At 43.0% G+C, this 15,811-nt stretch overlaps 1 protein-coding gene across 3 annotated transcripts in view; it reads right to left on the bottom strand.

Annotated features, from left to right (window-relative positions):
- SLC39A8 (solute carrier family 39 member 8) overlaps positions 1-15,811 on the bottom strand; it is a 159,903-nt gene that overhangs the window by 38,209 nt on the left and 105,883 nt on the right. For all 3 annotated transcript variants that reach the window (XM_029597054.1, XM_029597055.1, XM_029597056.1), the window contains exon 6: positions 1,017-1,224. In XM_029597054.1, coding sequence (XP_029452914.1) covers positions 1,017-1,224 — 208 coding nt within the window. The remainder of the gene's footprint in view (positions 1-1,016; positions 1,225-15,811) is intronic.

Below are 15,811 nucleotides of genomic sequence, written 5' to 3'. Positions count from 1 at the left end.
TCGTCCAGCCCATCTAATCCAGCCTTGTCTCATTCATCTCGTCCAGTGTCTTCAGTATGACTTCATTCTCCCTTGGCTTGACTTTCTGGACCTTGATCTTCTGCCAGGACCTGACCACATTTTGCCTGCCGCCTGGACCTGATATTCTGCTTGAACCTGATCATGTCTGTTTACAGACTGCCCCGACCTTGGTCTGTCTCTGACTCCATCTGCCCACTGCCTGTCCTGACCCTGGTGTGTTACTGGACTCTTGTTCTTGTTTCCACTTTAGGGCTCCACCTAAAACCTTCTAGCCACCAGATCCCAAGGGCTCAACCTGCAGGGGAGGTGGCTGGTATAGGTGAAGCTCCACTCTGTCCTGCTACAGGGTGCGTTTGCCAGCTGCAGGTATAGGCCTCATAGGTTTGTCCACTAGGCTACATCAACTATGCCACCGCAGCAAGGGCTCACTCCAACCTTTACACTGATCAACAAAGCCGGTGTGGACATGGTCTCTGTGGAGTGCTTGACTGGTATGCAGGAAGCGCCCCTGTAAGAACAAAACGGCATTTTAAAGAGTGACCCCCCTCCCCATGCAGAACCTCAGGATTCCATGGGGCCTTGCATGAATGGCCCCGGGACAGAACTACACCTGTTTATACCAAGAACAGATAGAATGCATGTGACAGGAGGTCTCTAAGCTTTAGTGAATTCAATTGGGTAGGGGTGTGGACAACCAGAAAACTAAAGTATTTATAAGGACTAATCTAAATAAATTACAGAAGAAGTGGAGGTGCTAGACATGAGTACAAAAAAAGAATCTATCATAATTAGGGAGGGGTTTTGTTTCTGTTTAAGAAAGGCACAGGTATCTATATTTCACCATTTATGAGTTTATACACCTCTTTGAGTACCAGGACCCAGAATATCGCTTGCATCCCAAATTTTACTCTTCAAATTGATTCTTTAAATGTATTTCTCTGCAAAATAACTGTGCTTCTCCAGCTACATTTGATCAACTGACGCAAACAACTTACCAAGTTCATGAGGAAACTCTTCACAAAGGATTGCAATGGATGTACTGAGTCCCTGCATAAGGGACAGAGTGAAGGAAGCCCCAATTGCTAGCCCATCAATAAAATTATGCACAGCATCACTCAGGGTAATCATCCAAGCCAGCGTTCCAATTTCTGATAGCGGCCTCCACTTGAAATGTTTGGAGCAGCAGGATTGTCCATGTTCGATCTTGAAAGAAAATACAAATTGATCTGTATGCAATCCAGTACATTTCATTTCAGCAGTGTTATTTTGCTCACTGTAACTTCTGTGACTAAAGACATGTCACGATCATTGTGGTAACCAGTGAGACGGGCACCGCACTATAGCTTTCCATCATTGTTGGGAATATCAGCAATAACTGATGACATTATGTATCCCTTTCTTACAACTACAGACTATGCTAAACATCTCTCTCTTTAAAGTGGACCTACTGCTTGCCTTTAAAAGAAAAAAGCACAGGAAGCACCAAGAAGTATAATTTATTTCAACAAAAATACTTGCACTATCCTATGTCACTACATTATCCTAAACCATTTCTATTTTGTTGTAGAGCCTAAGGACAAGAAAAAATATCACCAGAGACCTGGCAATGAAGTTACTAAAGGCATGCATCAAAAACTATGCATCCAGATGTGAAAGACTGTGCACTCTGAGGTCGATATTCAAAGGCATTTATCCAGATAAATTTTGAGTCATTATAACAAGTTATCTGGATAAGCGTGAGGCATTTCAGAGGCGTTCAGAGTAGATTTGAAATAGAGAAAAAATTTATTTAGCTAACTCTAATTTTTGGCCTTAACTGAATAAGTTATTCAGCTATCTCTAGATGTGGTCATGTGGAGCGTTAAAGTTATCCCGGAATGTGATCCTAAATAACTTTAAACTTATCCGGCTATATTCAAAGAATATAAAAGGTTAAGCAATGAACTTGTCAAGCAGCCTGGCAACTCGATCCCCCACTCCCCAAATTAGTGCAACAAATGTTGGCCCTGGAGGCCTAAGGCCCTCAAAATATTATCAAATCGTTTTCTGAAAAGTCTCCCTCCCCACTCTCGCCTCTGAATTGGGCTCTCCCCTTTGTGCACCCCTTCGTGCAAACCTTTGTGTATATGTAAAAATTTATTTTTATGTTTCCTTTGTTAACTAAGCTGTTTCATTGTATTCGACTAAGGAATTTTTTCCTGCTTTTTCTGTTTCACTGTAAACCGGCATGATTTGCATTTAATGCAAGAATGTTGGTATATAAAAGTTAAAAATACATAAATAAATAAATAATAGAATAGAGAACAAAGGTCTCTTGCAGTAGGCTCCCCCCACCCATCTTCTCAAACTAACTCTCTGGTCCCACTTGGAGCCCTCCAAACCTCTCATTGGGAGTTCAAAACACGTGCTAAAGTGATGCTGCTTGCACCGAGCTGGATGTTTGTTCTGAGCTCCTGCTCATGGTAAGGATTTTGGGGTTTTCCAGGTACAGTGAGACATTTAGGGTTGAGTTGACGAATTGGGAGGGGAGGAGGGAGGATTCTGAGTTGCAACAGGGGACCTTCAACAATTCAGGCACACCATAAAGGCTGCATTTTTATTTTCTGTAACTAAGCCTTTTCAATAAGATAAAATAAAGTCATCTAGGTTGATAACATGAAAGGGCAAATTCTAGACTCATGTGACTTCAAGTTTCCTGAAAAAAAAAAAGATTTGAAAAGGAAGTAGTGACAATTCCTGGGTCATGTGCTCCTAGCCTGTAATAATGTTTATTTAAGAGCCCTGTCAGAGCACTTGCCGTTTCACTGATGCACATAATCCATGTAGGATGGAAACAGTGAGGGGAAGTCTCACAAAATCCTAAAATGAGATTTATTGCAGAGCTTTGCTAGCTGGTTTCAGTTTTCTTGTGTCTGTAGCTGCAGGGAGGACAATATCGAACGGGGCAGTGAGCGGCAAGTTACCCTGTAAACTTGCCTGGGTAACTTATCTGAGATATTGTTAAGCGGAGTGCCGCAAGGATCGGTGTTGGGACCGGTCCTGTTCAATATCTTTGGGAGCGACATTACGGATGGGATAGAAGGTAAGGTTTGTCTTTTTGCGGATGATAAATCTGCAACAGAGTGGACACGCCGGAAGGAGTGGAGAGAATGAGACGGGATTTAAAGAAGCTAGAAGAGTGGTCGAAGATATGGAAGCTCAGATTCAATGCCAAGAAGTACAGAGGAAGACTCAGAACCAATGTCAGGAAGTATTTCTTCACTGAGAGGGTGGTGGATTCTGGAATGCCCTTCCGGAGGAAGTGGTGAAGACTAAAACTGTGAAGGATTTCAAAGGGGCATGGGATAAACACTGTGGATCCATAAAGGCTAGAGGATGGGAATGAAGAGAAGAGCCGGCTTGCTGGAATGGAGGCTACTACCTGGTGATTACTACCCTTACTCAATAAGCCTTCGCACAGTTAATGCAACTCCAACACTGCTCTCTGCTTCAACAGCAAGGGTAAATGTGGAAAAGAGGATTTGCATTCAGACAACAACCAACAAGGACCGAACTTCACAGTCTGGGTAAACAAATAAGCGTGGGGGTAGCTTATTTATTACGGCGGTTACTACCTAAACCAATTAAGCCCGATACATCACTTTGAATGCATATACAGCATTGTGCTCTGTTTCAACAGCAGGGATAAATGTGGAAAAGAGGATTTACCTTCAGACAACATCCTACAAGGTATTGATCTGTGCAGTCTGGGTAGACAAGCATTGGGGTAACTTGCTTGATGCGGTGTTTACTAGCCTTAACCATTAAGCCTTATGCTCACCTTTGATGCAACTCCAACATTACTCTCTGCATCAATGGAAGGGGATGGCAGGAAATTTGAATCAGTTATCAACTAGGACCCTGAACCTGGTGGTTGGTGAAACAGATAAGTATGGGAAAATAAGGGTGGGAGCTTGCTGGGCAGACTGGATGGGCTGATTAGTCTTTTTCTGCCGTCATTTCTATGTTTCTATATTCAGCCAGGGTATAGTCAGTGTCTTTCCTAATGCATATCCAAGTATGTGTAGTCCAATAACTTTAGACCTGCTCGCCACCATCATCAGACTTACCGGGTAGAGCTGAATATTGGCACTAACCGGTAAATTTAAGCACCCCCCCCCCCCCCCCCCCCCAGTGCCTTTATTTTATACAGGCAAGTTTTAGCCAGGAAAGGACTTATCCAGATAAAACCTACCCATTCAGCAGGGTGGGAAATCCGATGTAAGGCACAAAGACACCTTTGGATATGAACCTTAAGATCTCTAGACTGAAAGCAGCTTGCAAAATGCTGCAGTAAATTTTATCTTGACAGAAAGAACTTTCTACATTTTGCACTTGGAACAACATTTCAGCCTCGTCAGCAACTTTAACCATATAATTTTACTATGGGCTAAATACTTATTTTAGCAAACATGTGAAAACACTGCCCAAGGTTATAGTTACTGTCATAAATGTAATTTTAAAGTACGTGACTCATTAAGTCTGTTTACAGTTGTCTTGACACATGTTGTGTTCCAAGTTTTAAAGCATCATACCTGTAATCATAATAAAACAAAAATCGGCAGCAGTTAGCACTTTGACTCCTCCAAACAATTAAGAGAACAAGAGAAGCCTACGTGTTTGGCTCCCTTCAAGCTTCCTACGTGCCTTTCCTAACCAGCCTTATTCTCCTCTGCATTATGCATCAGGATCACGACACACAAAACCCAGCCAGAGTTCACAGGTAAGAGGTGACACACAATACCCAAGCCGACTCTGCAACAGATACAGTCAACACCTTCACAAAGTTATATATATGAAGGATAAAGCTGAAAAGTGCACCTGTTTAGGGTTCTGCAGAGGAAAGAAACTTATTTCTACTCACATTCAGGCCGATGTAATATCGGCGAGCGTTAAACGGGCGCTCATCATTGAGTGCCTGCTCTCCTAACACACGCTAATCCACCTCTCCTGAGTGCCCAATTTAATAGAGATGTGCATTGTTTACCTCTATTGGTTTGGGCTTCGTTTTTGGGCCCCCGTGGGAAATTTCATTTTTCCCGTGGTTCGGTTTTTGGTTTTGTTTTTTTTAAATCGTGGGTCCCGATTTTCGTGTTAGTGTGCACTAACTATGGGAAAAATTCTGGTTTTTGGTGCCCACGAACGAATGCACATCTCTACAATTTAATATTTAAATCAGCTGCTGGGTAAAAAGGAGGCACTAGGGAAAATTTTGCGTCCTTAGCGTCTCCTCGGCATCGGGCACCCAGGAGAGGTGACTGTCAGAAGGTTAGGAAAACAGACGCCCAATTTTATGAGCGTCTGTTTTCTCAGATGGTGCACAGCCACGGGTTAGGAAAATGGACGCTCGTTAATTGATCTTCCCTTTTCGTAACCTTACTGCCGGCACACTTTTTTTGTTTTTTAGGGTTCTCCTTTTTCGGTTCCTCTGACTTAATACTGCCACAATATTAAGTCAGAGGAACTACAGAAAAGCACATTTTTTTTGCTTCGGGGGGGAAATAGCATGAACATCAACATGAATTTACATGTGATGAGCACTATTAGTTTCATTTCGTGACCCCATCCTGAAATTTGGGAGGGAACATCTAAATTAATTTCACAATTGTTTTCTTTCCAATCATTAAATCCTTTTAGGTATATGAAGGTCTGTATCATATGTCCCCTTCACCTTCTCTCTTCAAGTGTATACATATTCAGATCATTCAGCCTCTCCTCATAAGTCTTCCAATACAAACACCACACCATTTTGGTCACCCTTTTCTGGACTGCCTCCATCCTGTCTCTATCCATTTTGAGATACGGTCTCCAGAACTGAACACAGTATTCCAGGTAAGGCTTCACCAAGGACCTATACAAGGACATTATCACCTCCTTTTTCTTACTTTTCTTTTTCACCTTCTAAGAGATTCAATAATCCTTCAGAGTTTATTGTAAGAGATGTGGACTTTAAAATAACAGTGACACTTTAGGTGTTTACCGTTATGCTGTCACATGAATAATGAAGAGAAGAGATTGAACTGGGAAGTAAGGAGTACATTTTAATCATCTGGAGAAAGGTATGCAATATGGAGCTTTATGGTGTAGCTAAGTTACATCTGCTCGCATCCTGAAATTTGGGAGGGAGCATCTAAATTACTTTCACAATTGGCAAGGATAAGAAAAGAAAGAAAAGATGCATTCTTCGCTAGTAAAGAAAGAAAAGAAAGAAAAGATGCATTCTTCGCTAGTATTAGCATTAATAGCCACCTCTTATAATGTTATTATATATATATATATATATAATTATTTAATCTTCATTTTCCTTCTTACTCCTAGTTATTGATTCCCTGTTACATGTAACTGCTTTTCTGCACCATTGTTCAAATTGTAAAGTTTATTGCACCCCTGTTTCTTGTGAACCAGCATGATGGGACTACTGTCTTGAATGTTGGTATATAAAAAAACTTAAATAAATAAAAATAAAATAAATAAATTTAGTGTTACAAATTCACAGATTTATTGAATAGCCAAACATGTAAATGGAATAGATTGCATGAGAATTTGTAAAGAGTCATTTTCACTATTCCATTATCAAATGTCAGTAAAGTTAAGTTGGAAACCACAATCAACTTCCAGTCTGATTATTACTGCTGTATGCAAAGACTGTCTTAACAACGCTCAGAGCCTTGGAAATCAGTCTCCCCCGACAGGGAATCTTGGACTTCAGAGAGAGGCTTTAGCAAGCGTCAAGGAAAGTCTGAACAGTTTAAGCTCTGAAGAACTGAGGATGGCTCATGGATTCCTCAACGAGGACCTCAGCCCAGGGGTTATACCCAGCTACACTAATTGCTTTCACCACATCCTCTGGCAACAAATTCCACAGTTTAATTGTGCAGTGACTGAAGAAATACTCTCTCTGATTTGTTTTAAATGTGTTACCTATTAGCTTCATGGAGTGTCTCCTAGACCTAGTACTATCTGAAAGGTAAAATAACCATTCTCTATTTATCTGTTCCACACCAAGCTATCATATCTCCTCTCCTCTAACCTGTTTAGCCTTTCCTCATAGGGAAGCCATTTCATTTCCTTTATCATTTTTGTTGCCCTTCTCTATGCCTTTTATATTTCTGTTAATTCTTTTTTGAGATGATGCAACCAGAATTGCACACAACACTCAAGGTGTTATCACATCTCAAAGTAGTCCTTTTATTTTTTCTTAAATAAAAAAATAGTCATTCAGATGTGAGATTTTGCTGTAAAGGCCCTGAACCTTTAGACATATACAAAACATATAATTCAGGCAGGCTTCCACTGAGCCCACACCTTTTGCAGTAGGCCCCTCCCAGAAAGTTGCACCAAACACGCGGTCGTCCTCGCCTATGTCCGTCTCCGGAAGGGGGCTGCAAAAAAAGTAAGTCGCTTCGTCGCTTTACACTGCCAGTCCTCTCTCCCCTCCTTCCGGAGCAAGGCTGCTTTTCGCACCTTGCCTCGGGAGGAGGGGAGAGAGGACTGGCAATCCCGAGCGTAGGATTGCCCGTCCTCTCTCCCTTGCAACTTTTTTTTTCGCTTTTTCGCTTTTTTTTGCTTTTGTTGCTTCAGGAGGAGGGGAGAGGACTGGGGCTGCCTCGGAGACCAGCACCCATGGACACGGCCAGGGCAGGTGAGCGGGGGCTGGGGGAAAGTTTGCCGCCTAACGCAGGGGTAAGGGTAGGCGGTAAGTTAGCAGGTTAAATGCGCGGCAAACAGCAGGGTAAAAAAGCGATAGTCGGGGCGCGCATTACTGGATGGTAGGGAATAGCTAATTCGATCGTTTACATGTAATATACATGCCGTGTGCGGAAGGGGTTACCCGGGGATTTAAGAACGCGTTAAGAGTAGGTTAAAGGGGATTGTGGATCGCAGGAAGGGCTAACGCGGCCGGAAAGTGAGTAGAAAGCGGGTTAGGAGCGGGGTAAACGTGGCCGCACTTTACTGGATTGACCTGAAAGAGGGCAATTCTCAAAGCTATTTGCCGGGGTACATTGACCATCTGAAAACTGCTCTCCTCAAAGCAGGTAAAAAGTCTTTGTGGGTTCCCACTGAGTGTATGCTTTCCCAGGGGCATATTTTAGGCAGAATTGGAAAATAACATATATATAGTATGTCATCGATAACTACAGTTATCTTGCTCCCATACTGCAATCTCTGCATTCACTCGACATTAGTCAGTGAGTTAAATTCAAGATTATAATGTCGGTTTTTAAGGAACTAAAGGGAGATGCCCCTTTGTCATCTTAAACCATTTCTGGTTGAATATGCCCTTCCACATGCTTTGAGCTCCCCAGGGGAAATTTCTGCTTTCCATTCCCTCTGTTAAGTTACTACATCTCTCTGAGACATGAACCAGAGCATTTTCAGTCACAGCACCGGTGCTCTGGAATGCTCTAATGAATGAACTCCAACAAAAATTGAGTTATTTAGAATTTTGTAAAATGGAGAAAGCCTTTTTTGCCTTTTGGCGCTGATTGTATTTGATTGATACCCTTTTCATTTTTTTCCTTATCTAAATGTTCCTTATCTAAATGTTCTTGATGTTTTGATTAGAAAAGTTTTGTATAGTCCCCATTAAAGTCAACTTTTGGATACGGGGACACATGGGGAGAGCCCATGTGAGCCTCCATGACCTCCTGGGGTTGCCGCACAGAGTGGAAAAGTTCAGTCTTTTCAAGGCCCTTAGGGTTTTTTCCTTTGTTTACAGAGGGGCTCATCCTGCTCACTAGTACAATTACACCACAAAAAAATCACTCTGCACTCCCAGGCCATTGCTTAAATATAAAGTTCTTTACTGTAAGTGATGGCAAAGTAAAAACAAATTCTAAATAAATTCTGGCACACCTCAGAGCAATGCACCAGCACTGTAACAAACCTCCATAATACAAAAATAAATCTCAGTCTCTTCTCACATTCCCCCCACAAACAGGTAGGCTCCTAAAGGCAGGTATTCTTCCACCCTGGATCCTCCTAGTACCTGTAGGGTACTGCAGATTTTTTTCTCTGTTCCTCTCTGGAGTCTGGCTGAATTGAGAAATTACTACTTACCTGATCGCCTTCCTCATTTGTGCCATCTGGGTCCCCTTCAGTATGACCAGCAACAAGTTGAGATGCCTTCTGACATTTACCTGCAGTACCAATCTTGCGGTATTCCGCAGCCTGCAATCCTGAACTTTCAGGTTTGGCCAGCTCTGCCAAACGTGCCTGTAGAAAGGACTGCAGCCCTTCAAAAATGTCCACCCAAGAGAAAGCGGAAGGGTCCATATCAAAACCAAGGGTCATTGGTCTGGTGTCCACTGAGTTGCCTTCCCCTGCTGTTGAACCAGTTAGGGGAGTCTCAAAAACAGGTGAAACTTCTGACAGATCCCCCTCTGGTTCCCTTCTGTTTCATTCTTGCACTTACCAATGCAGCACAGAGCTGCCAACTACTTCTGCGGCACGGAGCCACAGTCATCCTGCCTTCTTCCCGCTGCAGGAGCTGCCGCCGACATCACCTTCCTCGAGGCCCGGAGGCCGCAGTCCCCGGCATTGTCTGCGGCAGGAAGCCGCGTTCAGCTGCTTGTTCTGCGGCCGGGATGACGCTGTCCCAGCGTTGGGCCTGGGCGTGGCTTGCTCTGCTTCCCTGCACTGCTCAACGGCAGCATGGCCGCTGACCATGTTTCTGACTTCCTGTTTCCTGTCTCCTAAGACACGGGCCGCGCCTCCTCCTGTGATTTAAAGGGCCCATGGCCGGATATGCCCCGGGCCCCACCTGGACTCCTCCCAGGGCATTTCCTGATATTCAGCTCTATATAGGGCCCAGCTTCCAGTCCTTAGTTGCCTTCGCAAGGAGTTAGTTCCTCTCAAGGACTTCTCGTCTTCGCTCCTGCTGGTATTTCCTGTTCTTCGTGGGATCCCTCATTGTTCTTCAAGTTCCTGGTCTCTTCTGGATATCCCTAGTCTTCTCCTGATATTCTGTGGTCTTCCTGATGTTTCGTGGTCTTCCTAATGTTCCTTCCTGATGCCTCATCTCCGCTTCTGCTTCCTGGACCAGTGGTTCCTCATTGCTACCTCTTCTGGTGTGCCATGTCATGTCTCTTCACCTCGTGGCATGAGCCTGTCTTCTCGTCTGCAGCGCAAGCCTCCGGAGGGTCATCCTTGCCTGAAGCCAAGTCTCGTCTTGGTCCCATGTCTCATGCCTGAAGCCAAGTCTCGTCTTGGTCCCCCTGTCTCATGCCTGAAGCCAAGTCTCATCTTGATCCCTTACCCTGAATCTCGTCTCGGCCCTCAGATGTTCTTGTGGCTGCTCTGTCCATGCCTACGACTCTGACTGAACCTGCTCCATTCCAGCGTGGTCCGTGACCAGCCATGGGCGGCTGTAGGGCGCGTCGCGGTGCAGGCTTCTACTGAATCTTCGCCATGTTCCAGCTTCATCTTTCATATACTCGTCTGGAGTCTGCTTCGCAGTCAAGCATGGTCCGCGACCAGTCCCGTGGGTCCGCCCTGTGGTGGGCTGTGTAGGGCGCGCTGCGTCGCAGCCTCAACCCAGTACTAGACTTTATTCCTGAACCTTGATTCTGAGTCTTCGTGCTCAAGCTTCTCATCTGAGTCTTCACATCCCAAGCTTCTAGTTTGGGTCTTCACGTCTCCAAGTTCCTCGTCTTGAGTCTTCATGTTCCAGAGCCTTCATCTGCCCAAGTTCCTCGTCTTGAGTCTTCATGTTCCAGAGCCTTCATCTGCCCACTCCGTGGCAATGCTGTGCACTGCTATGCAGACCAGGCTTTTCTTCATGGGGTCAGCAAGGCCTGGGAATGCTGCAGAGGCTGTGCTGAGAGGCAAGGAGGGTCCCTACCTTACCCCACGTCAACCTGGCTTTATCCCTATTGCATGCATGTACTGATATCGTTAGAGAAGGCAGTGGGGAAAATTAGGAACTAGGAGGGCAATATTCAGCCACAGAGCAGCTAGTTAAGTTAACCTGATATAGCTTATGCAGCTAACTCTGGCCCACCCAGATACGCCTCCCGCCCACCTCTGGAATTCCTTCCACTTATGTGGCTAAGTTCTAGCCACATAAGGCTTTAAATATAGCCAGATAGCCATTTAGATGGAGAACTTTTCAGTTCTCCATCTAAATGGCTTTTGAATATCAACCTCTACAAGTCTATGCATGCAATGAGGCAAAACCAGGACTGGCATCAGTCTGTTCACTCAACCTGAGAGGAAGTGGCAAGCCTAAAGGAAGGGGGAGGGAGAGAATCCAGTTTTGCTGCTTGGAGACAGATGTGCCACCACAGAGAAAAGTCAAGAGGAAACAGGAAAACATAATAAATGAGGTACACTTTTCCATGAATAAAAATTCTCTTTTTATGAAAGAAACACAAGTATAAATAGTGCTACTATTCACAGCATCATTTTCATGGGCACTCAGGTAACTGATGTGTTCCTGCAACCCCTCAGAGGCATGAATAAGGACCAAAACTTCATAATTGGCATTTCTTCACAATGCATGCAATGGGCAAACTAAAGATAGCAAAGTTAGAGGTCATTTCCCTACAGAAATGCAAGGTTGCAGGAGAGATACAGATGTGTACGGCACTTTTGACACATGCTGCGTGCATGGATTTCAGTAGCAGCTCTGAAGGCCAACGTTCACTCCCTTTCTTCTTGCTGCACACCCCTTGCCTTCTGCCTCTGCTGTTTCTCCTCCTTTCTGAACTGAAGCACCCATGTTAGAAGAGGGACCAGTTACTTCTCAAAGCCAGCGGGCAGGGTCTCCTGAATAGACTGCTATGCTAAAGGACTTAACAAAAGAAAGCACATTTGAGGTCCAGAGCTCGGCCCAGCACATGGGGCTCAAAATAGAAAATGCATGTAAGTACTCTACTAGCTAAAGGTGGGGAAGGCTTCAAGAATGGCAGAAACTTAGGGAAAGGATTTTGTGCTAAATAAAGGTACATTCCAGAAAAAAAATAATATAAATCAATTGTTCAAAAACTCAGAGGACTAACATACCTTCTGCTTTTTTTTATTAACTAACTAGAAGTATGAGGTACAGACTCCATGCTTATTAAAAATAGATTAACGGATTAACAACTTCATGCTGTGCTGGATTATCAGTGCAGAATATTGTGCAATACCCACATTTTTTTTTGCTTTTGAGATGTTCCTTTGCAAATATTATACAGGTATAAATGTAGTTTTGCCATTAGTAGCTACTTACTAATGGTGGCTCCCCTTGGTGCGTACTAGGAATTGTATAAGTAGACAGCAAATCCAACCAGAACATTAAAATTGGAAAAGTACAGTAGTGAAGTATAACATAAACTTGCAGTTTTCTTATTTTAAATCAAGCAATGCAAAAATAACACTGGGTATGGCCTGTTAGCCGGGGCAACCAACATATTCATATGGCTAGTTAAAAAAAAAAATAGGAATGCTAATAGAGAAAGGTTGGAGGAAAAGCAGTTATTCTTTCACCTTGGCTGTGGCAGCTTGTAGTCTCTGCAGGGTTGAAAAGCCCTTTTTGTCAGGTGCAAAACACACCTCTCAGATCCAGCTTGGTCTACATTGTAAGGCTCATGGGGGCAGAACCCGGTTTATAATTGCTTATTACACTAAAGTGATCTGGTATTCAACTATTTTTCTCTCCTCATGTTAGGGAAACCTTGTGCCCTCTAAACAAAAGCTTAGAAGATGCCAAAACAACACCATAAAAAGCATCAATTTAACAAAAGATCAGTTTTACATTTCTTGGCAATTCTCAGGAGCCAGCATGAAACCAATCCGCCAGCATTAAGTGATTTGAGGGGTAAGGGGAGACGCCCACAGTATTGAGGAACAATTTCCTGCAGGTCTATAGGCAAGAAGTAGCTCAACATAAGAAAAGAAAAGCTTTAAAATACTAGCACTAGTACACTACAGCCCTTTGCCAGTTATACACACAACAGAAATGCATTCCCTGTATTTGCTGAACTATACAATAAATGAATTGACATACATGCTGAAAGCATTAATCTTTTTCAAGATTAATTTCCTTTATGTAATCTATATGCAAAAATAAAGGACTTCATTTAGCAGTAAACATGGACAAATCTGCGATGCCTTAACTACTGAGGTGCCACAGAGCTGCAAAAGTGATTAATCCATTTGGGTGTAATGTATCCTTCTTCAACTCAATATTTATTGCTGGATAAGATCCAAAACAAATATTAAGAAAAAAAATAGATGGGGATCTGGGTTTAGGGGAAGAATGATGGGGGTCAACCCTGCAATGGGGAAATGGAGGAAGAAGAGTGGGTGGATTAGCTGGTGGGGGAGGGGAAGAAACAAAGTAATATACATAAACAAAAAAATCCACCCCTGCTAATCAACAGCAACCTCAGGGAAAAATAGTGGAAACTATTCTCAAGATCAAAATCGTAGAGCATACAGAAAGAAACGGTTTAATGGAACACAGTCAACATGGATTTACCCAAGGGAAGTCTTGCCTCACAAATCTGCTTCATTTTTTTGAAGGGGTTAATAAACATGTGGATAAAGATAAACTGGTAGATGTAGTGTATTTGGATTTTCAGAAGGCGTTGACAAAGTTCCTCATGAGAGGCTTCTAGGAAAAGTAAAAAGTCATGGGATAGGAGACGATGTCCTTTCGTGGATTACAAACTGGCTAAAAGACAGGAAACAGAGAGTAGGATTAAATGGACAATTTTCTCAGAGGAAAAGGGTAAACAGTGGAGTGCCTCAGGGATCTGTACTTGGATCGGTGCTTTTCAATATATTTAGAAATGATCTGGAAAGGAATACGATGAGTGAGGTTATCAAATTTGCGGATGATACAAAATTATTCAGAGTAGTTAAATCACAAGCAGATTGTGATACATTACAGGAGGACCTTGCAAGACTGGAAGACTGGGCATCCAAATGGCAGATGAAATTTAATGTGGACAAGTGCAAGGTGTTGCATATAGGGAAAAATAACCCTTGCTGTAGTTACACGATGTTAGGTTCCATATTAGGAGCTACCACCCAGGAAAAAGATCTAGGCATCATAGTGGATAATATAAAATCATCGGCTCAGTGTGCTGTAGAAGTCAAAAAAGGAAACAGAATGTTAGGAATTATTAGGAAAGGAATGGTTAATAAAACGGAAAATGTCATAATGCCTCTATATCGCTCCATCATGAGACCGCACCTTGAATAATGTGTACAATTCTGGTCGCCGCATCTCAAAAAAGATATAATTGCAATGGAGAAGGTACAGAGAAGGGCAACCAAAACGATAAAGGGGATGGAACAGCTCCCCTATGAGGAAAGGTTGAAGAGGTTAGGGCTGTTCAACTTGGAGAAGAGATGGCTGAGGGGGGATATGATAGAGGTCTTTAAGATCATGAGAGGTCTTGAATGAGTAGATGTGACTCGGTTATTTTACACTTTCGAATAATAGAAGGATTAGGGGGCATTCCATGAAGTTAGCAAGTAGCACATTTAAGACTAATTGGAGAAAATTCTTTTTCACTCAATGCACAATAAAGTTCTGGAATTTGTTGCCAGAGGATGTGGTTTGCGCAGTTAGTGTAGCTGGGTTCAAAAAAGGTTTGGATAAGTTCTTGGAGGAGAAGTCCATTAACGGCTATTAATCAAGTTTACTTAGGGAATAGCCACTGCTATTAATTGCATCAGTAGCATGGGATCTTCTTACTGTTTGGGTAATTGCCAGGTGCTTGTGGCCTGATGTTCATCAAGCCAGGTTCATGCTGGCTTGATGGACCCTTGGTCTGACCCAGCATGGCAATTTCTTATGTTCTTAACAACTCATAAATCCCCAGGTATATAGTACATGTGCAACTAGGGGAAAGTTTTATAAGAACATAAAGTCTTATCAAAATCTTATACTGGGTCATCTTTAGGACATTGTGAAAAGTATGACCACACCAGGCCTCACAGCTGCAAAGGCCCTGTAGCATTTGTACATGACACAGGCTTATATACGGCCTTGTAGCACAGGCTGATGGCAGGAGGACGGAGCAGAGTCATCTATATAGACCCTTATGTCTTCCCTATGCCAGCTCACTCCCAAAGCAGGAAAGCTGCTGGGGCCATTCATGGGCCCAGCTGTCAGAAAAGCACAGTGACAGCAGGTTGTCAATGAGCATGGAGGGCCTATATGGCAAATAAAGATGAAAAGTCTCATATTTCTTTAAAAAAAAGACGCACACATTAAGGTATATTGGTTTACCCCTCCCTATGCCAAGGGAGGGGGATGTCACTCTTGAAGAAACAGATACACTTGCAAGTTCACAACCTGGGGGGATCATGACAGTGTCCCCAATACCGTAACCAGTGTCCTTCTCAGGTATCCTCATTTGTTTTATGATGTATTATATGTAATCAGAATACCAAGCAGAACAATTAAGGATTTTTACTAGTAAGGTATGGATAGAGATGGTTAAGGAGAGTAGAGAAAGGAACTGATGGCAACAGATATGAAATAATAGGTAAACAGTAATAATGCACTAACAATACTGCCAGCTCAGCAGATAATAATAGTCTTTTAGGGTGGATGCTTAATTTAAAAAAGGCAAACTCCAACTGACCACTCCACAGAACAGTTTTACCCAATGCCCCAGTTGTATCCAGTCACTCTGTATATCTGTGCACACTCAGAAAGGTAAAAAAAAAATCCGTTGGGAGCCCTTTGGTAGTTGGATGATAGATAGCTGATGTATTCACATCAGGTAAGTGTGGAATCGTCTGCAAT

The sequence above is a fragment of the Rhinatrema bivittatum genome, chromosome 1 (assembly GCF_901001135.1).
Source record: "Rhinatrema bivittatum chromosome 1, aRhiBiv1.1, whole genome shotgun sequence".
In the NCBI taxonomy this organism is placed as follows: Eukaryota; Metazoa; Chordata; class Amphibia; order Gymnophiona; family Rhinatrematidae; genus Rhinatrema; species Rhinatrema bivittatum.
The sequence above is the reverse complement of the archived record's forward strand: the minus strand, read 5'-3'. Positions and strand labels throughout refer to the sequence as shown.